This window comes from Sus scrofa, chromosome 16 (assembly GCF_000003025.6).
Source record: "Sus scrofa isolate TJ Tabasco breed Duroc chromosome 16, Sscrofa11.1, whole genome shotgun sequence".
Lineage (NCBI taxonomy): Eukaryota > Metazoa > Chordata > Mammalia > Artiodactyla > Suidae > Sus > Sus scrofa.
The window spans coordinates 66,856,038-66,883,736 of record NC_010458.4 but is presented as its reverse complement, the minus strand read 5'-3'; the positions used below and the strand labels follow the sequence as shown (position 1 = coordinate 66,883,736).

Below are 27,699 nucleotides of genomic sequence, written 5' to 3'. Positions count from 1 at the left end.
GTGTCTAAATCCTGTGAGATTGGTTTGCTCAAAATCTTTGCTGATGGCTGTCCTAGTGGTATGTAGGTGGATAGGGAAGCAGTGGCGTTATTCTTCTCTTTAACTGATAGTGCAGTGGCACCTATTAGAACAAGTACAGTTTCTTGATAAAAACTCTGTTGCCAGGAATTGGAATCTCCCTCCTTGTTCAGATCACAGACCTTTGCTGGGGAGATGAGATCGGACTTTCTTGTGAACTCCCCAACTTCCAAATAATATATTTTGGAATTCTTGGAAACCCTGCAAGTTGCTTCCCAAGGTCAAAATATTTAATCCCTGAAAGTGCTCTCATAAAGCTCAGAGCAGAGAAATATCAAGGTGAGCTTTCTCTAAGCAAATCATTCCACACCACCCAGTTGCTCCAACTCATATTGGGGTTGTGGTGCTGGGCTGGAGTGGTCAGGAAAGAAGATGTTTAAAGCCTGGAGATGGCTGAGGAACAAAGCCACGCAGTATTCTTTCCTTCCTGTTCTTATCGGTAGTTGTCTTCTCTCCTCTCTCGTGTTCTGTGCTCTTGCTAGCTATTTCCTCCTATATTTTTATTCAATTCCCTCTTCCCATGGCCAGTTTCTTTTTTCCATGTTATTTGCTAAAGACCTTAGTCATCTGCTTCCCTCAGTGGGCAGATGTGTGGGCAGCAGACCACAGGGTGGACAGCCACACTTTGATCGTGTGATGACAAACATCACCTCCTAAGCTGACTTTGACCTTCACAGCTTTGTGGCCTCCCATGTGTCACAGATGAAGCTAATCCTGGTGTTTCCCAAACTGAGGAAGCAAACACCAAGTCACCAACTGTTAATCAGGTCACAAACTAGCAATCCAGGGGTTGGCCTGTGGATGCATGTTGTCTCATGAAGTGCTTTTTAAAAATTGACTTAGGGAGTTCCTGCTGTGGCACAATGGGTTAAGGATCCAGTGTTTTCTCTGAGGTGGTAAGGGTTTGATCCCCAGCCTGTTGCAGTGGGTTAAGGATCTAGCTTTTCCCCAGCTGTGACATAGGTCACAGCTGCAGCTTGGATTTGATTCCTGAACTGGAATCTTACATATGCTGAGGGTGTGGCTAAAAAAGAAAAAAAAGTAATAGTTACAAAGCATTTACATATACTGAGATATTATATACTAAGTTAGATATCTAGACTATCTAGAAAAAGCTGAAAATGGACATCCTTGATCTGATCTCTTATAGTGTAGAAGTTCTAGGGATCTGGGTACTACCTGATCCTTTGAGCAGGACTGTGTCCATTTCATTCATTGACCCCACCTGCCTGATCAGACATCAGTAAGCTCTCAGTAGAATTTCTGATCTGAACCCAAGAATATAGAAAATGATTTGAGGGACCCCTTTTTCAATTCTTTCATAGGTGGCACATACAGTACCATTATAGATGCGTAAGAGTTAGGACATTTTGGCTTAATTCTCTCAGAGGACAATGTTGAGATGGGCTAAATGTCTATTGAAAAGAAATACAGTAGACCAGCACAGTGGCCAAGATCTCATGTCTCAAACTTAGACATTCCTTGAAACCACCACTTTATAGAGCTGTACATAGGATTTAAAATGTTAAGTGTGCAAACCAAAAAAACAAACAACCCAATCAAAGAATGGGCAGAAGATCTAAACAGACACTTCTCCAAAGAAGACATACAGATGGCCAAAAAACACATGAAAAGATGTTCAGCATCGCTCATTATCGGAGAAATGCAAATCAAAACCACTATGTGGTACCACCTTACACCAGCCAGAATGGCCATCATCAAAGAGTCTACAAACAATAAATGCTGGAGATGGTGTGGAGAAAAGGGAACACTATTACATTGTTGGTGGGAATGTATATTGGTGCAACCACTGTGGAAAACAGTATGGAGATTCCTCAGGAAACTAAACATAGAGTTACCATTTAACCCAGCAATCCCACCCTGGGCATCTATCCAGAGAAAACCATGACTCGAAAAGACACATGTACTCTGATGTTCATTGCAGCACTATTTTCAATAGCCAAGATGTGGAACCGAAGTAAATGTCCATTGACAAAGGAGTGGATAAAGAAGATGTGGTACATATACACAATGGAATATGACTCAGCCATTAAAAGGAAAGAAAGAATGGCATTTGCAGCAACATGAATGGACCTAGAAATTATCATGCTAAGTGAAGAAGTCAGTGAGACACCAACATCATATGGTATCACTGACATGTGGAATCTGAAAAATGGACACAGTGAACTTCTTTACAGAACAGATACTGACTCACAGACTTCGAAAAACTTACAGTTTCCAAAGGAGACAGGTTGGGGGTTGGAGGGATGTGCTGCGGGTCTGGGATGGAAATCCTATAAAATTGGGTTGTAATGACCATTGTATGACTATAAATGTAATGAAATTCATTGAATAATTTAAAAAACAGAGATAATTATCTCTATATTAGAAGGTTTCGAAGACTAAAAGACTGTAAGATAGCAGAAATAATAAATTGAAAGCTGATATTCTAGTTAAAAAATAAAATGTTAAGTGCAAGTCTGTGGTTAATAGATGCAAACTATTGCATTTGGAGTAGATAGGCAATGAGATCCTGCTATACAGCACAGGGAACTATAACTAGTAACTTGTGATGGAACATGATGGAGGATAATGTGAGAAAAAGTATGTATAAATGTATGACTGGGTCACTTTCTTGTACAGTAGAAACTGACAGAACACTGTATATCAACTATAATGGAAAAAATAAAAATCATAAAATAAAAAAATAAATAAAATGTTAACTGTGATAGAAATCAAAACAGTCACTGCCTCTGAGGATGGGAGTTGATTAGGAAGGGGCATAAGGGGATTTTCCAGGGTGATGGATGTGTTCCCTATCTTGACTGATTTTTTTTTTTTTATGGCCACACCTGTGACATTTGGCAGTTCTGGGCTAGGGTTTGAATCAGAGCTGCAGCTGCCAGCCCACTCCACAGCCACAGCAGTTCCAGATCTGAGCTGCGTCTGCAACCAACGCTGCAGCTCCTGGCAACACCATATCCTTAACCCACTGAGCGAGGCCAGGGATTGAACCTGCATCCTGATGGATACTAGTTGGTTTCTTAACCCAGTGAGCCACAGTAGGAACTCCTTGACTGAATTATTTTTTACACAGATATACAAACTTGTAAAACTCAAGCTGTTTTGTGAATATCTGTATATTTCACTAGGAGTAAGTTATACTTCAGTAGACACATGTGCATAGGTGCATGTATACATACAGACATATGTGAAGGCGTGCAACTTACTTAGCAAAGTGTAGGATGATTTCTTGCCTTTAATGTTATCCTCCTTTTCTCTGGACACTTGAGTGTGTGTGTGTGTGTTGTACAAAAGAAATACCATGGCTCAAAATGAGATGAAGATACTTTCCTTTCAGACCACAGATTTTACTACAGGCATTTGAGAGCCCAGGTAAAAGCTAAAGATCCTTGCCAAACAAAATTATCAAGAGAGAATCTGCTGGATCAGTGCTAACTTTATGGAACTATTGAATCATTATAGAGGGATGTGCCTAATTTGTTGTAGCTGTTTTTCATGATGCTGTAAAAATTTATGAATTTCAGAGGCATATAAAATGGTTTATTACCTAGGAAAAAATGCCTATACTTAGAGTAACATGCATCCTGGCTTAAATATAGTAGTCATTTAACAAGTATATAAAGAATGTTTTTAAAAGTAATATCCATGTTGAGAAATTCTAGTTAAAATTATCACAAAAACATGTTTTTAACTAGTAATCATATTCTTCTGATCAAGTATATACACATATCTGGAAACATTTAACATAAGAATTAGAGCAGATTTTTTTACCCAGGCACACTGTATTCAAATTCTTACTGTCTTGAACAAGCCGAGTGACTTTCGGTGGATTGCTTAATCTCTCCGTTTCTCAGTTGCCTCAGTTGTAAAATGAGGATAGTTAATAACACCTGATAATTACATGTCTATAAGGATTAAATCAGTATGGCATGTAGAACTATGCCCGGCCCTTGGTAACCATTATGAATGCATTTATCATCAGCTTTTTTATTCTTTATGTTAGGAAACATGGTTCTGTTGTGACTTACCTTAGGGCATCATTCAAAAGGTGTATGTGTGGTGATTGATGAAAGTGACGTCAAACAGGAGTTTGAGTTGGAAAGACTGAGTCCTGGAATTTGTGGGAAACATACTGGTTCCCAGCGTAGTGGACTTTGGTCTTGTGGAAAACTTACTCTGTGACCTTGATGAAGTCACTTCACCTCCCTAAAGCCAGCATTCTCATCTGTTAAACAGTGACTTGAACTTTATTGTGTTCATGTTCTCTTCAAGCTCTGCATCACTTCTCTGATCTTAAATGTTTGAGTCATGTTCCTTAATATTTTATTACACAGCTTGGTCATCAAGTCACAGAAGAGCTGTAGTGCCCTGACTGCAATTGTCATCATCGGGTTCTAGTCAAGAGTCATCCCTGGGGATTTCAGACGCACTAGCCTAGTGCCATACAGGGCAGCTGCAGAGGATCGGCCACTCCTGTTAAGAAAGCTGGCTGTAGATGAAGCCACGATGGGTAGATGCAGTGTCCTTTGCATGTCAAAATGTCACTGTTAAATGTGCTACCAGTGTTTGAAATTGTTTCCTCTTCAAGCTGTCCAGTTTACATTCTTGTCTGGTTTTCAAATTGCATTATAAAGGACCACCTTTATAATGATGACTGAGTTGTAGGCTGAGCGAAATCTGTGATCCTCGAGATTCCATCAAGTCTTTGTTCAGCTATTCTTTTCCCCATGAGGTCAGCCTTACTCATGGTTTTACAATTTGAACCTGCCCTGTTCTCCACCCGCTACCACTGCTGATCTCCCTTTTCTGGTCTTTTACCTGTAGCCCTGATTCACTTATAAGTTTCAGCCATAATTTTCATATTGGTCATCTGTCTCTGCCATCACTGCCTCCTGCCACTGCCATGAGATCCGGGATCTGTGGCTTTTCTCATTGATGAGTCCCAAATGCGTAAAACTGTCATGGGGCAGACCCAAAGGAAAACGCAGCTTTGTCAGGTGGTGTCAGAGTTTATGCCTTTTTAAATGCTAAATACACTTAAATGGTAATTCTAAGTGCCTTGCTTCCTATTCAGGGAAAGCGAGGTGGCTCATTCTGTGTCTAATGGAAGGAATTTGGGGTCTGAATTTGAGTCCAGACCCCAACCAACTCACTAGTTAGGAGAACATCCCTTCATTCCTTAGGACTCCGGTATCTTGATTTATGAAATAGTCTTAATAAAATTGATCCCCCCAAGTGCTGTCAGGAGTGCATGTGCTAATGTATATGATAATGCCTGGTACAAATATGTATGTGTATTTCCAATCATATTTCTGTCTGAAACAACCTCAACTGACACCTCATGTATCTAAATTTCTAGAATGGAGAGAATTAATGTTAATAACTATACTAAAATATCTTCTAATTCATTAGAGATTATATTTTGAATTTAAAGGTAAGGCATATACTTTAGAGGAAAACTTTGATAATAGGTAATATAATGTTCATAAACACATACACACACACACTTTGAGCTAGCAGTTCTGTGTCTCAGGGGTTCTCTGAGAGTCTATTTGGACATATATGAAACATGCATGCCCCATCCTGTGGCTTTAAATACGACTCACATGTGGAAGACTTAAATATTTAATTTCTAAGTCCAATCTTCCCCCTGAATTCCAGATTCATTTCCAAATGCCTTTGTGACACCACCCCCATGGATTCTTCCATGCATTTCAAAAGAATGTGACTAAATAGAGCTGTCTCTCTCTCCCCACAAGCTCCACTCGCCTCCTGCTCCTCGTGAGTCCACCATCATTCACCCAGCTGCTCATGCCAGGACCTTGACATTCTCCTGGACTGCTGTCCTTCACTCACACACCCCCTGTGTCTCTGGAAGCAGTGAATCTCGTTAGCTCTACTTTCCAGAAAGATTCCAAATACAGCAACTAGCTACCTTCTTACTCAACTTCCACCCATATCTGGGCTGCTGTCACCTCTCTTTGGTAAATGCAGGAGGCACAGGCCTCTGGTTTCTCTGCTAGCATTCTTGTCCCTTGTAGTCTGTTCCTTAGAGAACAGTGAGAGTGATTCCCTCACTGAGGACTCTTGTGCCCTGGTTCTCTGATAGTTTCTGTCATCATTAGTGTCATACCTCGGGCTTTACTATGGCTCACAAGACTCAGTGTGCACCCCCGCTGCCTACACCTCCAAGCATCTTTTTCAAACTCTCCCTTTTGTATGCTGTGATCTAGCCACACTTTTCCTCCATCATGCCCAATAAGCCCCTACCTCAGGGCCTTTGCCCTTGCTGGTCATTTCCTCTGACTACTCTTGCTTGTCCGTGTTTTATTTTTTTTTTTTTCCCTCAAATGTCTCCAGACAGAGGGGCTTTCCCTGACTGTCCTACAGACAGAGGCCTCCCCAGTCATTGCCTGTGCCTTTCTCCAGCTTTACTTTTTATTCCTAAGACTTAGCCCAACAATAAATATGACAAGTTAGATGTTTATTGATCTGTTAATCATTTGGTCCATGAAAATATAACATCCAAGATGAAGGGAATCTGTCTTTTATGCAAAATGACTGGTGCCAGCTAGCTTATTTGTCAAAATAAGCATTTCACAAGAAATTTACTGGAAGGAACCTCAATGTGCCATCACTAAGGTGTTGGTTAAGTTAAATATCATGTATTCATACAATTTAAAACTAACTTAAACAGATTTCTGTATGTTTTTGTGGGACTATCACTGAACTATATTAAATGGACCAAGTTATATTGGAAATAATATGCCCTTCTTTGTGTAAAAAATAATTTTATTTATTTGTACCTTTTAAAGTGTTTTCCTTTTTAGGGCCGCATCTGTGGCATAAGGAAGTTTCCAGGCCGGGGTTAGAATTGGAACTACAGCTGCCGGCCTACACCACAGCCACAGCAATGCGAGATCCTCCAACCCACTGAGCAAGGCCAGGGATCGAACCCACGTTCTCATGGATACTAGTTGGATTCTTTACTACTAAGCTATGATAGGAACTCCCCCCAAAAGAAAAATTTAAGTGTGTGTGTGTGTAATATGTACATGCTTTGAATGTATATAGTGAGTAAAGTCTGTATGTGTATTGAACATTTCTCTAAGGATATGAAAAAAGCTGGTAATAGTTGCCTCTATGGAGAAAGGCTGAAAGTGCAAAAGAGATTTTCATAACTGCATCTTCTTCAGCTCTTTTAAATACATGCACTTTTCTCATTTTTTTCAGTAAAAAAAATGTTCAACACTTATTCCACTTCTCAGAAAACTAGAGGATGTAATATGTAATACCTAACTTTTAAATTAATACAAACCTTCATTTAAATAGAACATGCCATTCCTGGACTATTTCACATAAACAGGCAGTTCATCTTCTAGATGAATTTTACAGAGAAAAAGAAATGTTGATTGTTACATCAAAACTAAAAGTGATGAATTTGTTACAGTTGTCTAAATTGTGCCAAATGTTAATAATCCAAGACTAATGCCTTCTCTGGTTGGCTGAAGGAAAACAACCCGTGAAAGCAGAGAGTTTTAAATCTGAAATCTCAAAATTAACATGGTTAATGGAAAACTCTTTATGTGCCACAGTAATCCAAAATGACTCAGATTCAGAACTAACTCTAGAAACTATAATCAGCCTGGGAGAGAGTTTATGCCTGCTATTTATATAAACTATTGACAACTGTAAACAGTGATGGAATTCATGTTTACTTTTAAATGTTCTGGAAGTTCCAACGTGCAGCATCATTAATAAACCCTAGCTCCCTCAATTTGCATCACTTGTCTTATTTCTAAATAAGGGAATGGAGTTATCAGTCTTGCCATCTTAATTATTTACCCAATCCGTAACCTATAAGGCGGACTGTAGTTAGGCAACAGCCTCACTCTACAAACCCCTCCCTTCGCCGTTCCTCTGAGCGCCCCCTGCTGGCCATCCTGCTTAACTTGAGGATGCTCTCAAGGCCATAATGGTTGCTGTGTCCTCTACTGGAAAACTTGGTCCACTTCTGGGTCTCCCCTTAATTGTCACTGGTCAGAATAGTCCTCCATAACGAAGGTGGGTCATCCCTACTAGGGAACCCTCTCTGTTTTCTTTCCTCTTAACTTTAGTTGTAATAGTGTCATCCATTTTTATTTGCTTTTTGTCCATCTCTCCCATTAAATACAAGCTTGTTGAATACAGAAATACCCTGCTCATCCTTTTGAAGCCCTAGATATCTCCAAGATCTGCTGTGGTACCTGGCACATCGTAGATGGTCCAAAAATTTTTTTTTCTGTTGCAAAAAATAGGGATTGGTGGTTTTCTTCACAGCCAGGTCTGTGCTTTACCATGTTTCTTTCCCCCACGGTATGAAACTGTATGGAGAATTGTGCTCGTTAGCACTCCCTTAAATCACCTGATGGAACAAGATTTTATGAAACCTTGTGAGAAGAGTCTAACACGCCTTAATAAAACGCCTTCCAAGGCCTCCTTGTTCTCAGCTCTACCCTCTTAGTACAGTGGATCATGGCCCATAAAATTTTACATGCCTCAAAGAAAAATCCTCTGGCAATTTGATAGCATTGATATGTCTTTAGAAAGTTTAATGATTGTTTTTTGATCATTGCTCAAAACATAATGCCGTCTGGCATAGCAGATTGATAAAGGGGATACTGTAACTGTTTTCTAGGTATCTCATTTATTTGGGGCGTGGGAAAGTAAAGAAAACATTTGTTCTTCTCTTGAAGGAGAACCCAGCTGAAACAAAACAGTGAATGTAGGTAGAAAGTCATGGCTTCTAGAATGAGGTTCTGAGCCTTGTGAAGTCTGCCAGCTGTATGTATTTCTGCCCCAGGACCTTCCATCATTCTTCCGTCAACTGGTGACATATAGAAAGGGGATAATACAAGATTTTCTAGTAGCTAGTTGATATCTACCAGATTTGGGAAGGGGGGTGAACATAAGTATCCACTTGAGTGTGATGAGGCCAGTTTCTGTGTCAAGATGTCAAAGGCTTGTCAGAGCAGTGAGACCTAACACGTCGAAGCTCAGGAGAGCTCTCCTACAGGAGAGCTTTCAGCTGGACATATAATGTGACTTCCTTAGTTAGAGAGGCAACAGCTACAGAGTCTAGGTACCACTTAGGCTGGGCTGGGCTTGAGGATCTTTGTGAAGGCTTTACAGTGAGCATGGAATTTATGCAGATTGTATGACTCCAATGACTGATGGTGGACATTCGTGAGGCTATCAGGAAAACCTTCACAAGTAGTGAGGTCACTGAGGTCTTAGCGGTGTGTGCAGTGACAGAGTGAAACCGGGCCGCATCGGCTAAGAGGAAGTTCTTCACAAGCCCAAGTCATAAAAATGGATCTACTCCTTGAGATTGTCACATTGAGTTAGCATCAAGGCTTTGATTCCATAATGCTACATAATCCTGGGTATGAACATTTGAATGTGTGACACCAGGTGGTTACAGCTCAAAACCATGCTTTTGAAATGCCAAGGGGGAGGAGGAGGGAGTGTGGTGGTTCGGGGAGGGAGTGGGATGGATTGGGAGCTTGGGGTTAATAGATACAAACTATTGCCTTTGGAATGGATTAGCAATGAGATCCTGCTGTGTAGCACTGGGAACTATGTCTCCTCACTTATGATGGAGCATGATACTGTGTGAAAATAGAATGTGTACATGTTAAAAAAAAAAAAAAAGAAAACCTATACCTTCTTCAAAACAATGAGCCTTAGGAAAACCGTTTCATGTCTCTTATCCCCCAAATGCAAAAACAGCTCAGACAATAAATGAATTATTAAACAATCAAAAAATAAATAAATAAAATGCCCATCCAGAATGACCTTCTTTAGAAACTGCACATTGGTCATATATGGCAGCTATTTAATTAGCCATGATTATGGTGATTATTACATTATGACATCACCTGGACAATTGGATTCCTCCCTATCTAGTGGCGAAGCCACAGGAAGTTTCACTACATTCCTTCTTTGGGAGATAGAATCATCTTGTGTTTTGCATGCCAAAATAACCCACCACAACAACAGATTATCTTTAAGTCAACTGGATTTGTTGATAAACAGGTGAACACTGAAAATAGCCTCATGAGACAGTAGAGTGATGCTTTAGAGTTGAATCTGCTTAACATCAATGTAATTGTCTGTGCTTTTGGAAAGGGGGGCAAGTTGTGTAAGTTTTAATTTCTTTGCTTCTGATCTTATAGATGTTTGCTTATTACTGGAGGACATGCTTTGCTCTTTAACATTGGCTTGATTTTTATTCATTCAATGAACAAATGTATGCTATGGTATATATGTAATTAGATTCATACACACACATTTAGGTGCTGCTACCATTCAAATAAGTTGTAAATACTTAGAAGAATGTGGGATTTATTCAGAGAGATGATACATATCACTGTAAAATATGTTGTATGACAATGTAAAGAAACTCCCAAAGACCAATGGGAAATACTGTTGTCTGGTGGTTCTCAAGAAAAGGATTTATTCGGATAGAAGGATCCTGTCTTCAAATTCACATTCCTGATGCACCCCCCCACACACACAGATGTAAGTAAGCCTCTTAGGGAGTATATTATACTGTTTGAAGTTTAGTTTGCTAAATCATTCAATTTTTGAGAATGTTTTGATACATAATTGGCATAAAGGAAAGGAAAAAATAAGATTGTTAATTACATCAAACCACAAATATTTATTCTGTACCTGCTCTGGTCTAGGCACTGGTGTACTGTTATAAATCAGATTATCACTCCCTTGTTTCAAATTTTGCCCTGGGTTTTCAGTAACATCTGAACTTCTTTTTTTTTATTGTTATTTCCCCAATACAATTTTTTTTTCTGCTGTACAGTATGAAGACCTAGTTACACATACATGTATATATTCTTTCTGCCATTATCATGCTCCATCATAAATGACTAGACATAGTTCTCAGTGTTACACCGTAGGATCTCATTGCTAATCCATTATAAAAGCAATAGTTTGCATCTATCAACCCCAAGCTCCCAATACATCCCACCCCCTCCCCCTACCCCTTAGCAACCGCTTATTAGGATGGGTTGCCCAGCATCATCCAACTCTAGCCACCTTTGCAGGCTCATCCCACGCCTATCTCTGCTTCACTCATTACAGGCAGTCACACAGACATTGTCTGTGTTGGGGCCCTTGCCTTTGATTCCCTTCCCTTCCTCTGCATGAGACAGTTTGATGCCTAAGCCCTGCCTTCACTGTCTTTTTCCTGCCCTTCAAGTCTCAGCTAAAATATTACATCCTCGGAGAGCTCTTTCTGGTTGAGTCTGTACAAGGGACCTTCCATCTTGTGATGCTCTCTTTAACATTACCAGATAATTTTCATCGCAGATGCTTCGCACAGTTCGTTTGGAACTCTTCATGTGTTTGTTGTGCATTGTCCACCCCACCTCCCCACGTAGGCTGTGAGCTTCATAAAGGCAAAATCATCCTCACTTACGGTATCGTGAGACCCTTTGCGCAGTACACGGGATTGGATCGATGATCAATAATTATTTGATGAGTAGATGGATGAAAAATATGTAGATGGACCATTTGAATGTAACTGGAATGTAAGTGATAGATTGGGTTTAATTCTCATAGAAGTACACAATAAAGGTATGACCCTGGACATTGTGTCTGAGGTGAGGAAGGAAACACTGACTCCCAATGTGAACTTGAAAGAAAGAAGCAGAGAAGAGAATTTGAAAAGACAAACAGAAATTAAAGGAAAGAATCTCTGGGCTTGCACTGTCATGAAAGCTAAAAAAGAACAAATTTCTAGGGAAGAGGGGAAGCTGGCAATATCCAAACTTCAGAAGTTCTAAGGAAAATGGTTGTTAAGAAAAGCATATTGAATTTCGATCATGGACATCACGAGTGATTTTTGAATGGACTATTCAATAGCTAGATGACAATATGAGATGCCTAGTGTTTGCCAGGGACCTGGTAACCCTGGGCATCAGTGAGAATAAAAATAGGCAACACGTAGAGAGGATTATAAAGGTGAGAAAAGATTTTGTTTAATGGGGAAAATATTTGCGCACATTTAAAAGCCAAGACACCAAAGGCTGCAAAGAACATGATATTCAATATATTGCTGAAAGAGGATGATGGAAAGGAAATTTCAAGGGTAGGAATGCAATGAAAATATGAGGGCTGGCAAGGCGTATATTTAGGACACAGGAGGAATCTGGGTAATCCGGTGAGAAATAGCACAAATAGAGGCAAAGATGGGTCAGGGATGCTTTTTGTGTGTGTTTTGGAGGTAAATTTGTGTTCTTGAAACATGTTCTTTGGCCTTTTATATCCAGAATCAATTTTGGTGCTTGTTAAAAATACAGACTTCTAGGAAGCACCCTGACTAACAGAATTATTCCTTAGTGAAAAGCCTAGGAATCTGCATATATTGTTTCCCAGGGTGGTTCTTACACATTCAAAATATCTCCCCGTGAAACTAGATAATTTCATTGAGCTCATCTAAGAACTAATGTCTTGTGATGTTTCATTGAGATTTTGGTGTACATATGGGGTCCTTTATGGGAGGGACCCCATAAGAAACTATCCAGGTTTCGTGAGGCCTGAAGCTTAAACAGTTTATCTGGCTGTTTTAAGGGGAAAAAATACCTCAAAAATTAGGAATATAAACTCAAGTTAAAAACATGGTACTTACAATGAGAAAGGAAATGATTAATTTTAAAGAGCTGACCTGTCATAAAATCCAGAAAATAATATTAATAATTAACTATCTGTCATATTTTTTCTAGTTTTTGGTTGCATATCCTTTGAATGCCTCATCATATGACAGCTGCTTGGTGTTGACACTTTCTGTAGAGACAATAGAAAGATAATTGTCTCCTATAACAATTTCAGTAAAACTTATTTTTTTAAATTGATGGTTATATAAAGCATTGACAGAAGTATAAAGCATGCATCTTTACGTAAAGAATACAGACACACAGCACACACAGCCTGCAAACACAAGACGTTTGATTAATTCCCTTTTCCATGATTCCCATAGAAAAAGAAAAACTGGGGAAGATTTATTTCATGGGCTGCATTGAGTATATTCTTGACAGGAAAGAATTTCTGTTTTGACTATATGTCAATGAGAATCAAATTCTACACTTGAAATTTTATGTACCTGATGATTAGAAAAAAAGCTTCCAACTAGCCTCAGGCTCCTCTGCTTCCCTTGCGTTTCTGACCCTGGCTATCACAGGACATGTTGACACTGAGACGTGTCCCTGGGTCCTATACCTTCATGACTCCATGCTCGATGGGTTGGTGCCAAGAGTGGAAGGAGAGTTCCTAGAAGACATCCCTACACCAGTAATGTACCTCTGTAGGGTAGTGTCTGCAAATTGTGTAAATATATACCACTGCACCCAAACTATGTGAACCCCAGTTCAACTTCCTCTTAGTTGGACCTCCAAAATTGATCTAAATCCTCCAAAGCCACCCAACGTGAAGAGACGTTGTAAAAGACAGGATCTTAGCTAGTTGCAGTTGAAACATCTTACTTTAGTTGATTTTACAGAAATGTTATGATGCCATTAAGACCCCACCAGGACCCCTCCCAGAACTGTAGGAGGGACCTGGACAAGGGAAACCTGAAAGTTGAACTTCATTCCCATACAGCACATTTCTCCTGGGGAGGAACAAAAAAGAAACCCAGATTGGAGACTGTCTTTCCTCCTAGGTTTTTTATTACTAAAAGCATGTTTCAGTTTTTGAGTAGAAAAATGATGGACCCAGCATATCTAATTTTTCTTTTTCCAAGCAGAATCATTCATAGCAGATGTATCCATTCCCTTAGTTTTTGACAGGCGCATTTTGTATTATAATAATTTGTATGAAATGTCTCACTCCTTTTCCCTTCTTCCCCTTTTTTCCTTCTTTCTTTTTTTTCTTCTCTCCCTCTGTCCCTCCTTTTCTTCCTTACTTCCCAAATTGTAGACTGGAATGTTTTCTTTTATGTGGCTTCTTAAAATAGGCAGGGGATATGGTGGAGATGCAAGAGCTTTTAGGATGCACAGACTAGACCACTGCACCAAGTATTAGAGGATCTGGGTTCGGATTCCCACTCAGTTTCTAATTCACAATGTGACTTGAATGGTCTCTGCTTCCTCGTCCTGGCTTTGAGCTCCTCAGCTGGTCAGGAAACATGGGGGCCAAAATCACTGCTTTAACAGAGGAGTCCAAAGTTTCTGTAGAAGTGCCTCAAGGGAGGCTAAGCCTTTGTTATTGCTTTAAGCAGAGAAGCTCTGCTGTTTTGATGTTTTTTGTGCTAGCATTTGTTTTAAGATTGTTGCTTGAGGAGTACCCTCTGTGGCTCAGGGGAAATGAGTTATGACCAGCATCCATAAGGACACCAGTTTGATCCCTGGCCTCGCTCCGTGGGTTAAGGATCCAGCATTGCTGTGAACGGTGGTATAGGTCACAGACGTGGCTTGGATCTGACATTGTTATGGCTATGGCATAGGCCAGCAGCTACAACTCCGATTCAACCGCTAGTCTGGGAACCTCCATATGCTGCAGGTGCAGCCTTAAAAAAAAAAAAAAAAAAAAAAAAAAAAGATTTTAGCTTAAAATGGTTGTATTGCGGGAAAAAAAAAAATAAAGGCTGTTTTTTAGATAAGTTATCCCAAATGCTTAGAATAACCTGGGGAGCTTTGTAACAATTCCAGTTCCATTGTATAGCTGGGGATTTGATTTTGAATCTATTAAAAGTTTCTTTTGGATTCTGCTGCATAGTCAGGATTGAGAGAGATTATATTAGATCAATGATAAGCAGCTTCATCTCCTCTTTAGGATAATGTGGGGACCTTTTAAAACATCTGATACCTGGGTCCTTCCCTTGTGATTATTATTTAATTAACCTGAGTGTAGGTGGTTTTAAAAGCTTCACAGGTCCCTCTGGTATGGATCAGGAATGTGAACCTCTAGTGGAGGTATTCACTACCTCTGTCAAGTTCTAAAAATCTGTGTATGAAAAAAAAATCACATGTATGACATCCATATCCGTGGCCTCATAGATATTTATTGCACATGTCATTTCCATTTTATAGCTAAGTTATGTAATGCCCCCATTGGTTGGGACACATGTCACAGGAAAGGCTCCTGTTGTTGTGGCAATATTGCCAGCTTGTGTACACTCATATCGAGAATTCCCCACTGCTCTTCACTCTGCAGGGGTCAAGGACTGCTATTCTTGTCCTTGCCCTGCCACATATCCTGGGGCTGCGCACAAATGGGTCAGCCTCTCCTGTCTTAAATCGACTGACTCTGAAACTAGTAGATTAGAATCAAAAGAAGACTTGCAGATAGGATTCTCCACTATTGTGATTATCTCCTTAATTTACAGAACATGATTTAATGAAAAAGAAAGGCCTGATTTCCTTCAGTCTTCTAAGACATTTTTCCCTGCTTCTCATTGGTCTTGGTGTGTGAATAGGTCAGTGAGTGATGACATTATTGTGTCCCTGTGTTGTCACAACACAGCCTTGATCTACAGAATTGTAAGGGACTGACAGCACAATTAAGATTTTTTTCATTGTTTGAAGCTCACTGCTTGGTTGGGGACTCGAGGATTTGGGAGCCCGAAGTGGGAATTTGCAAGGATACAAACAAGACCTTTCCCATGTTGTTTGACCTGGACTTCTGTATGCCTGCCAGATGGCAGCAGGCGTCATAGCAAATGGGAAGTCATTCATTTGTTCATCATTTGTGTGTTCATTTTTTCACTTATTCCTTCCACATACACGTATGTTTAAACACATACTCATATTAGAGCCTGATTTTAGTGCTAGCATAGTGTTCCGAATGAGAGAGTTGTATGTAGGTCTTCACTGAGCATTTCAGTTGACCTTACGTAAGAATTCACTTGGTTTTTCCTTTTTTTTTTAGCTGCATCCACAGCGTGTGGAAGTTTCCAGGCCAGGAACCAAACCCACACCACAGCAGTAACCCAAGGCATAGCAATGACAACACCAGATCTTTAGCCCACTGAGCCACCAGGGAATGCCTCTCTTGGTTTTTCAAATGGAATTCCACTGAGGTCTGAAGACCATGAGTTCTCTGGGGAGGTTTAGACTTTATGTGTGCATTTTAATGATTATCTGAAAACCATGGAATAATTGTATTCTGAACCATCTGGAAGATGACACCTAGGGATGTGATTTTAGGGCTTACATTTTGTTTGTCACCATGGTCACTTTGCCACCACATACCGCTAAAGTAGTTGCTCTTGATGAAGATGAAAAAGAATAGAGACAAGCCTTATTCCTAGAGGGTACAGTATGCCTACATGAGGGCCAAATGGAGTGAAAATCCCAGAATAAGGACTGTGCAGTCATTTAAATGGAGAAAAGCAATAGAGGTCATGCTGTCACATAGTTTGTTGCAGAGTAGGGATGCCGTGCTCGGATGATGCTTTGCTCAAACTCTTGGTATTATGCTGTTTAGTTTGGCTATTCATCACTGTTTTTAGTAGTCAGGTTTTTTTTTTTTCTCCCATTTTGAATGATACACATTGGTAGCTTTGTATTTAATTTTAAAATCTGTTTTGGCTGAAGAATTTTATAGAAGCAATAAGTTCACTTATAATTGTGTTGGTACCTAATTAGTAGTGCTAGGATGAAGATAATTTCTGTCAACAGTAATGGTTTGGGAAAGCTTCCTTAAAGAGTATTGGCATATTACTTAATATTGGCAAATGTTTTTAAAAATTTGTCTCAATAAAGCTGACTAAGGAGGTGAAAGACTTATATGCTGAGAACTATAAAACATTAATCAAGGAAATTAGTGGTTGCCAAGGGGGAAGGAGAGGGAGTGGGAGGGACTGGGAGCTTGGGGTAAATAGATACAGAATGTTGCCTTTGGGATGGATTAGCAGTGGGATCCTGCTGTGTAGCACTGGGAACTCTGGCTAGTCAATTATGATGGAACACGTAATGTGAGAAAAAAGAATGTATACATGTATGTGTAACTGGGTCACCATGCTGTGGAGTAGAAAAAAATGTATATATACAGAAATTAAATAAATAATAAACAGGATTCAAAAGAAATTGAAAGATATTCCATGCTCCTGGATTAGAAGAATTAATATTATTAAAATGACCATACTACCCAAAGCAATCTATAGATTCAATGAAATCCCTATCAAATTACCCATGATATTTTTCACAGAACTAGAACAAACAATTCAAAAATTTATAAGGAACCATAAAATACCCAGAATTTCTAAAGCAGTCCTGAGGGGGAAGAAATAGGCAGGAGGCATAACTCTCCCAGGCTTTAGACAATATTACAAAGCCACAGTAATCAATACAGTATGGTACTGGTACACAACCAGACATACAGACCAATGGAAAAGAATCAAGAACTCAGAAATAAACCCAGAAACCTATGGTCAATTAATCTTTGACAAAGGATAAAGAATATAAGATGGGGAAAAGACAGTCAAGCAAGTGGTGCTGGGAAAACTGGACAGCTGCGTGTAAAGCAATGAAACTGAAACCACACCCTCACACCATGCACAAAAATAAACTCAAAATGGCTTAAAGACTTAAACATAAGACCAGACGCCATAAAACTCCTAGAAGAGAATATAAGCAAAATGTTCTCTGAAATCAACTGTACAAATGTTTTCTTAGGTCAGTCTCCCAAGGCAACAGAAATAAAAGCAAAAATAAACCAATGGGACCTAAACAAACTGACAAGCTTTTTCACAGCAAAGGAAACTGTTAAAAAAAAAAAAAAAGATGACCTATGGAGTGGAAGAAAAATGATGTAGCTGACAAGGGCTTAATTTCTAAAATATACAAACAACCTATACAGCTCAACATCAAAAAAGCCAACAACCCAATTGAAAAATGTGCAGAAGACCCGAATAGACATTTCCGTAAAGAAGATATATACATAGCCAACTGGAACATGAAAAAAATGCTCAATATCACTATTAGAGAAATGCAAATCAAAACGGCACTGAGATGCCACCTCACACGAGTCAGAATGGCCATCATCAACAAGTTAACAAATAAAAAATGCAGGAGAGGGTGTGGAAAAAAGGGTACCCTCCTTCATCGTTGGTGGGAATGGAAATTGGTACAACCACTATGGAAAACAGTAAGGAGGTACCTCAGAAAACTAAATATAGAACTACCATATATATGATCCAGCAATCCCACTCCTGGGCATATATCTGGACAAAACTTTCATCAAAAAAATACATGCAACCCTGTATTCACTGCAGAACTATTCACAATAGCCAAGACATGGAAACAACCTAAATGTCCATTGATGGATGAATGGATTGAGAAGATGTGGTGTATATACACAATGGAATACTACTCAACCATAAAAACAACAAAATAAGGCCATTTGCAGCAACGTGGATGGAACTGGAGACTCTCATACTAAGTGAAGTAAGTGAGAAAGAAAGATAGAGTATATCACTTATATTTGGAATCTAATATATGGCACAAATGAACCTATCTACAGAAAAGAAACAAACTCATGGAGTTAGAAAACAGACCTGTGGTTGTCAAGCAGTAGGGGAAGGGAGTGGGATGGACTGGGAGTTTGGGGTTAGTAGATGCAAACTATTGTATTTGGAGTGGATAAGCAATGAGATCCTGCTGTATAGCACAGGGAACTCTATCTAGTCACTTGTGATGGAACATGATGGAGGATAATGTAAGAAAAAGAATATGTATGTGTATGGTTGGGTCACTTTGCTGTACAATAATCATTTGTAAATCAATTATAATAGAAAAAATAAAATAAAATTGATCTCACTCTCCCCTAATCACTTTTAACTAGTTCATTCCTCCCATTAGCCTGCAAGCTCCTGGGAGGCATGTTCACACCTTTCTTGACGTTGAGCCTTTAATGTTTATTTTAAAAATGTGTTGGTAAGAATTGGAATTGTCTTACTCATAAGGATTACTTGAGAGGGTAGTGAGTTTTCTATCAAGCAAAGCATTTAAGCAAAAGCTATGACTTTTTGAAGATTCCTGAGTCAAGGGAGGCTTAATTCAGCACCCCTTTGAGTACTGGAATGGAGGGAATATCAGAATTGTTACTTTTGCCATTGAATTTCTGCCAGTACAAAATGATTACATTTGAGACAATTTTACACCCCAAATGAAGTGCCTAAGTAGTAATATTATACCACCACAATGAACTGCTGGGATTAATTTATTGTCTCAGCTAAATTCCAAATTTTATGCTCAGAACTTCGTCTCCCTTGCAAAGATGTTGGGATTCTAGGAATCATTTGGAAGATGGCTTCCTGCAGGTCCCAGTTCTCCCGTGATATGTATGTGGGTGTCTCAGCGCACACTATGAGAGATGTCTGCATGAAATAAGGGGGCTCCTGCAAGTGTCCAGAGGAGCCCCTTTTGTCCAGAGGGAAAAGATTTTTAGCGTCGTAAGGAGGGTGGACACGTACAGACAGCAGCCAGCCATATCTCTTCATCAGTTGATTTTTTCCATTCTCCTTTTCTCTCTCTCAGCAGTTTAATGTGAGTGCTTCTCTCTCACCTCGTTTATTTCAGATGCCTCAGGAACAGTACACACACCACCGGAGCACCATGCCCAGCTCCGAGGGGCCACAGGTATACAAAGTAGGGATTTACGGCTGGCGGAAAAGATGCTTGTATTTCTTTGTCCTACTCCTGATGATTTTAATACTGGTGAACTTGGCCATGACCATCTGGATTCTCAAAGTCATGAACTTCACAATTGTAAGTAAAACCCTAACAAATTTTTTATCTCTCCTTAGGGGAAGGGAAAGCATGAGGCGAGAAGAAGGTATGTGGAAAGTGATGGTAGTAGGATTCAAAATAACCTGCATCTTGGTGTTTTGATGAAAAGGAAAAAAAAAAAAATCACTGCTATTCACATTACATGTGGGGATTGACTTCTTTCAGATCTCAGTTTTTCAGAGGCTGGTAAGAGAATTGTGAGGCATTTTTTCTCCTTTATGATCCATCATGTGTGCTTTTCCTCCTTTTTGATAACTGAGTTTCTGTATCCTCTAACTTCCAAGCACTTTGAGTAAATAATGCAGGGAGAAATAGGGGATAAATTCCAAAGTCGTAAGGTTTCCCAAATTTTGGTAATGCTTAAGAAGAGTTTTATGAGGTACGAGGTTGAGACAGTAAAATTAGTCTTGGGATATTATGTAAGGATTTTCACCGTATTTACACCTGGTAGCTCATTACTATGGTTAATTGAGAGTTTCCTTGATTTTTAGGATGGCAGTTCTCTTTCCCTCTGCTTGGGTGGAATGGAAATGAGAGGAGCATAGCTGTGTTTCATTTGCTTCTTAATTTGTGTTTAAGGTTCTTGGAAGAGTTCTTGCTATTGGTACTTAGGACCACTCTACAGATTGGACATTTACTTATTGAAGTTCAAATGAAAAGAAAATCCTGGCAAAATGATTTCAGGAGTTATTCTGAGGCTTTTCCCTAGAGCCTTCCTAGAGATTATAACAATATAAATAATATCACTTATTAGGGAGGATATAGTAGGCAGTAATCCACTGCCCTGAAAGTACCTTCCTTTCTTCTTGTGATATCAGAAGTTAAGTAATTAGATGGGCAATAGAAATAATTCTGGTTTGATAAGGAAGGGTGACCATAACACAATTAACAGTATCGTTTTCCTGTGAAAATCTGAAAAAAAGAACAGTGGACATTTGGCTTTCTGAATTAGAGAGTTTATTTTTATCCTTAACACTGTGTGTACACATGGACTTCGTTGCCATTCCTTCTCCTTGGGCTGCTTTTCTCCATCTTCCCTGCCTGGTAAAACCCCTCTTTAGTGCCCCTTAGCTGAGTGTATGTGTTTATTATTATTCCAATCATTCTAGATAATAGGTTTTAACATTTGTTTTGGGAGTTCCCCTCGTGGCGCAGTGGTTAACAAATCCGACTAGGAACCATGAGGTTGCAGGTTCGGTCCCTGCCCTTACTCAGGGCAGGGCGTTGCCGTGAGCTGTGGTGTAGGTTGCAGACGCGCTGTGGCTCTGGCGTAGGCCGGTGGCTACAGCTCCGATTCAACCCCTAGCCTGGGAACCTCCATGTGCCGCGGGAGCGGCCCAAGAAATAGCAACAACAACAAAAGACAAAAAAAAAAAAAAAAATTTGTTCTGCCAAGAGAGTGAATCTTGAGAGTAGCAAGGGCTGCATCTCTTTTCTGTGGGCCTTCCTTCATCACTTACAGGAGGGGCCAGTTGGCCCTTGACTCTTGATCTCTCAAAAAACCCAGGTTAGAAACAATGCATCAGAATGGCTCACCTTTTTTTAAATTATAGTTGATGCACAATATTAGGCCACTTTCTGCTGTATAGCAAAGTGACTCAATCATATGTACATACATACACATTATATATGTGTTTGTGTGTGTGCATATGTATGTGTGTATGTGTATACATATATATATACACATGCATATATTCTTTTTAAATATTCTTTTCCATCGTGGTCTATCCCAGGAGTTCTGATAGAGTTCCCTGTATTATGCAATAGGATCTTGTTGTTTATCCATTACAGATGTAATAGTTTGCATCTATTAACCCAACCCCCAGTCTATCCCAGTCCCTACCCACTCCCTCCTGCAGAATGGCTCCCTTTTTAACACTTACAGTTACCACTAGGAAACTAAGCTTCTGCACTGCAGTATTAAGTTTGGAAGATGATACAAGTCAATATTCATGGAATTGTAAAGGGCCAGGATAATGTGCTTTAGAACATTGGAGCACAGTAACTTCTACTTCTAAATCAGAATCAGGAAATGCTTTTTAAACTTGAGACTGCTTTCTCTGTAGACACACAAAATTCAGATAAGGGTTTTCAACAGGAGAAAGAGAGATGTGATCAGGTTTGTAGTCTAGATACTTTCTCAGGTGAGGATGCAATGTAATGAAAAAAGTTTCTCAGAGTTCAGGGCTCTGCAAGATGTCTTAAGTCTGTTTGGTCTGAAGTCCAAGGGACCATAGCTGTCATTTGTTGATAGGCATATTTTGTGATGTTTTTATTTTGTATTTCAAAAACTTGAAAGTAGGAAACCTTCGGTCTTGGAATAGAAAATAGGAGAGGACTGAGGCTAGGGTAGCAGAATAGAGAATAAAGATTGAAAAAGCATTTCAAAGGTGGGAATGAGACACTTCAGTTACTGCTTGGACATAAGACTCTAGGGATTGGAAGACATTACAGAAGACTCCCAGGTTCTGGCTGGTGAGATGGTTGGATGATGAGGCAAAAACAAAAAACAAAAAAAACCAAAAAGCCCTAAGATAGAGTCCATTACCTTCCCACAGAAACTTGGCTGACACTCAGTGTATCCCTCTAATTCCCAGTTTGGGGCTATTTTTGTTGTTTTTAATGAGTTTGGCATACTGTTAATTAATAGAACCTGAAAGATTGGAGGGTGAGTGTGGTGGAGAATATGAACTCAACCTTTGATAACTGTGATATTACAAAAAATATGGCTTCTACACTGTGTTTCATCTGGTGAGCTTAATAGTGAGAGGTCTATGTAAATGGATATTGAGTGACAATTCACTCTAAGTGTATGTGAGCTTGGGGAGCAATGTGATATTAAGGTAATAATCTATACAAAATAGGCTATTTCCTGTAGTTAACTTAATTGATTGCCAAAGTTGAGAGTTCTTAAAGCTTTACCAAATCAAGTACTTAGTGAGGTGAGAATAATGCCATTATTAGCAATAATTGGTGCTTTATTACAGAAATGCTTTTGAGCAAATAGAGCTCAGGTGTCAGAAAATTGGTCTTTCCTTGTATGTTAAAAGCATATTCTCTGTCACTCCCAGTATAATACATATTCTTTTAGAATTATAATTCTGTTCCACAAATAATGATTTACGTACAGTAAAAAAGAATGAGGTATTAACCAAGGTTACCCTGGTGAGTGAGAAGTCGAAGCGCACAGGAAATCACCGTGATAACAGTTAAGCATTTTATGCAAGAATTTAAGGCTATTGTCAATTGGAAAGCACAATTATTCTCTACACCTGGAATGTTCAATAATTAGGGATTTGGAAAGGCACACACTGTAATCAAACCCTCTGAGTACTGACAAACCACAAGAGTGATGTCATCTGAAAGAGTTTCTGAAGACTCAGCAATTTATCCAAGATTGGAGTTCCAGAGTTGTCTTTGTTGTCAGACTTGCATTCTATGTCATCCCCAAGGGTATGCGCTGGAAAAGCACTTCCTTTATTACAATCTGGACAAGCATCCAACCAAGTTTTCTTTGTCCCAAATGTAAATCAGAAGAATGCGTTTTCTCTCCTCTGCTTTTAGCAGAAGCATTCTGGTGTTCATTGTTAGGCAGAATAGCAAGGTTCCATTTTTCTCCATTATTTTTCCCTACATGGAAGAGTGTTTGGTTTACCTCTATGGTCAACACCCACAGGTGAGCCTATCCTAGTTGATCACACACTCTGCTGTGCAAGGGAACTAGCATTTATTCTGTGTTTGTTCTGTGCTAGTCACTGTATTTGGCAATTTAAAAAAAAATCCTTTAACTTTCCAAACAATTTTACAAATTAGGTATGATAATTTTCATTTTAGTAAAATAAAATCCAAGGTTCAGAGATGTTGAGTGACTTGCTAAAGCACACACAGCTAGTGAGGAAAATAACTCGTGCTTGAACTCAAAACCCACCCCTTTCCACCACACTGTACCCCCTCCTGCTAAAGGCTACAATGACCTGGCCTTTTAACAAACTCTGAAGCTGCCAAAGGGGTTCATCATCTCTGTTACCCACCCCATGTCATCCGATCACAAATTTCCCTCCCATCTGAGGTATCCGCTGATGTTTTCTGCCTGGAGTAGTTCCCAGTAGTTCTGAATGTTCAGCCCTGAACTCATTTCTCTTTATACTACAGTCAGTGACACTCTCCCTTCACTGCCTCCACCTTTTGCTTTAGACCCTTGGTATGTTTATATAAACATTTACTATAAACTTAATGATACCCTCTGTGTCATAGGTCAGCATGAAGGCTCAGTGAGTTAATTCATGTTAAATGTGTAGAGCAGCCTCTGACCCATAAGAAGACTCCATCCATACTGGCAACAGAAAGTCTTAGGAGACCCCACGCCACAGGGCAGAGGTTAGGGGCTCAGACTCTGGACACAGATGCTTTAGCTACACATCTGGGTTCTGCTGCTTATATTGGCAAATTTCTCAACCTCTCTGTGCTGCAATACACTGGGAATAATAGCAATGCCTACCTATTCATAGGATTGTTGCAACAAGCAAATGAAGTGATGCATGTAAAGTGCTTAGAAACAGGGATTAGCACAAAGTAAGTGCTTTATGTTAGTGCTGGCCATCATCATCATTTACTGAAGGCTCATTTTATGTCTGGCACTATGCCAGTGCCGCTATGTGTATGATCCAACTTAATCCTTATGCAGATAGGTATTATGATACCAACCTCACAGGAAAGGAGGGAAGCTTGATAACCTGACTGGGGATGGCACAGCTAGAAAGTGGCAGAATAAGCACAGTTGCACAGTGGGCATGTGTTGGGCCCATAGGAAGTGACAGAATGGAGACATAACTCCAAGGAGTCTGAGTCTGGAGCTTTTTAGTCAATGAGATGGATCTTGGGGCAACACACAATGCCCTAGCATGAACGTCAAGAACCTGGACAGCTGGTGGGCCATGAACTACCTCACTTTTCCCCTCTAGGGATCAGTGCAGAAGTGAATGCTTTGAAGCATGTGTTTAGGACTGGACAGCATCTTCCTGTTGGAACACCACACTGTTGTCTTTTGAGCTTTGCCTTGATGATGTGAAATCTCACTCTGTAGAGGACTGCTGCATCTGCCAGGGTATTCCAGGAGCCCAATCCAAATAACTTGGCTTCAGTGGCCTCCTGAAATACTGCAGTATTGATCATCTGCACTATCATGTAGCATAAGTGGTTATTAAGTGGCAAAACTTAAAAGGCTTAGGAATTTTCAATAGATGACATGAATGACAAGACTGGAACCTTAGGAGTCACCTCCTTAGATGCCCTCAGTTTATGGATGGTTGAACCAAAGTTGTAGATGGTGAGGTTGGCTGACCCAGCTTCAGCACCCCTAGAATGCCGGGAACATTTCAGGAGCAGGCCTTATATTCTATTCATCTTTGTAACTATGGCCCAGTGCCTGGCACACAGTCAGTTTTCAATATACCAGTTTTGTGCAGACCACATAGACGAGATGATGGATGTCAAGTACTTGGTCAGTGCGGGGCTTATAACAAATCCTCAATAAATTAGCAGTCTCTGTACTTGTGTTTAATAGGTCCCCCAACTTTGACTTCTCTTTCCACTTATTAAAATTGTAAAGTCCAGGAGTTCCCTGGTGGCTCAGTGGGTTAAAGATCTAGCATTGTCACTGCCGTGGCACAGGTTCATTCCCTGGTCCCAGAACTTCTGCATGCTACAGGTGCAGCCTAAAAAAAAATTTACAAAATTCAAACCATTGTATTTGTCATTGTTAAAGAAATGAATGTCCACTTGTTTTATAAAAACTAATACAGAACTTACATTGTAATTTTCCTGTATAATCCCCATAAAAACCTCACAAGGTCTGTGCCACTATTTCCCATCTTTCACAAATGAGGAAGAGGAGGCTCTAAGAAGTACAGTACTTGCCCAAGGTCACACCATTGGTGAGTGATGTAGCTGGGGTTGGTTTGCAAGGAATCTGGCTCTTGAGCCCATGCTCTTAATCAGTACACTGTGCTTCTCATTTTCCAAGTGCTATTTTTCATGAAGACAAATTGAATTTGTTCAGTACAATGTCTAAAACATGATTTATTTACCCTAAAGTAAGATAAAGATCCACTGAGGGTCAGAGGAAGGCATTCTAATACTTGTAAATTGGACACACTGTAAAACTTTAAAAGCCAGAGAGAATGGCCAGTGTGTTGCATAACTCAGAGCACTGACACATCATATGTTCGTAGGAGGTTCAAGGAACTATGACCCAGTCAAGCTAACTCATGTAGAAGGGAGTGAAGATATATATACAGAAGGGATGGGAGAGGGTCTCCTGGGAATACGGATGGGCCCACAGCTGTGGGACCCAGAGCATTGTCAAGAACCAAAGGTGACACTGAGGATGCCCACCCTCTGTCCTTCCTGGACCCCATGGCCTGAGTCTTCCCCTGGAACATCTGCTTCTCTTTGCAGACCAGGATCCCTCTACCTTTGATGGGCTACTAGTTCATTCCTGTGGTTATCCAGGTTTCCTTCTTGCTTGCAACTTCAGCATGCATGTGCCTTTGACCTTTTCTCTGTAATGACATTTCCCTTTCAGCTCCCACCTCTACTGCCCCCATCTCTTGTTGTTGCTCCAGTGAAATCCCAGAAAAGGAACTGCACTGACTCTGCAGATTTTGCTCATCACTCTTGTGCTCATCTATCTGCTCATCAACCACGTGAGATGCCCCATCACCTGTGGCCTGAGGGGGCAAAGTCCTCTCATTGACTGAGTCCTGCTCATTAGGCAGCCAGCCCAGGACTTGCCTTGTGTTATGTAAGAAATTCACTTAAAAATTGCACTTGCATTTGATCTTCCATAAACATTGCTCTTTTTAAGCTTTTCTCTTATTTCCTATTTTTTTTCCTTGAAAGTCCTCCCAATGAAGCTGACAATCCCATCTTCTGTATTACCAGTACCTGGTGTCATACAGTGAGGGTGGGAGGACATCCAGTATTGCACTATTTTATTTTCCTGCCTGTTGCCACTACAGAGACTAGAACTTTAAACTATTAATCTTTATATCCACGGCTTCAAACACCTTGCTTCACATATGGAAGATACGTAGAATGTTTATTGAATAAATGAATGGGGAAAAATTGTGAAAAGCCCGTCACTTTAAATTAAAATGTGTAAAGATGGGTTAATAGAGCTTTATATGGCTCTTAAAATGAAGTATTAGTTGATTTATTGAGGTGGACAGATCATAAATGAGATGAGTGCTTAAATTTGATTATGAAAAGGTATTCTTAATACAGATCCTCCCCCCTGTGTATCAGCTACCTGTTACATTTTAATTCCATGAGTAGGGAGTGTGAAATAGAATAAAGGCAACATCATGTCATCTTAGTTTATGTACAGATTTGCTCAGCAAATGAGAGAAGATGATGTTATTGGCTTTAGTTATATTTTTCATTTAACACTTTTAATGAATACATTGTGTATGTGGGTAGCATTTGTTTCCAGTTCAGATGCCAGCTCCGCTTGAGAACTTGGAAAGGCTTTTTGTATTAAGAACACTGGGCTTCCATCTCTCGGTGCTCTGTCTCTTGTGGTCACTTTTCCATCCATTAGCTCAAATTCATCAAGCTGAAGAGGTGCCCTAATATTCTTTTTTAAGATGGCATGAACATTGTAATGTTGAAAAACAAAGGACAAAAATCCATTCTGTTCCATGAACAGTCCTGGGATACGGCTTTGTAAGGTCTCCTTTGGTTTGAAGCTTACTGTGCTTTATACCTTTTACAAGAATGTAAGTCATCGAGGATGATTTTGCTCATT

The 27,699-nt window shown here is 39.8% G+C and overlaps 1 protein-coding gene across 3 annotated transcripts in view; it reads left to right on the top strand.

The window, feature by feature from the left end:
- Nucleotides 1-27,699, top strand: part of SGCD (sarcoglycan delta) — a 1,033,728-nt gene that overhangs the window by 597,973 nt on the left and 408,056 nt on the right. For all 3 annotated transcript variants that reach the window (XM_021076526.1, XM_021076527.1, NM_001144123.1), the window contains one exon: nucleotides 19,683-19,871. In XM_021076526.1, coding sequence (XP_020932185.1) covers nucleotides 19,683-19,871 — 189 coding nt within the window. The remainder of the gene's footprint in view (nucleotides 1-19,682; nucleotides 19,872-27,699) is intronic.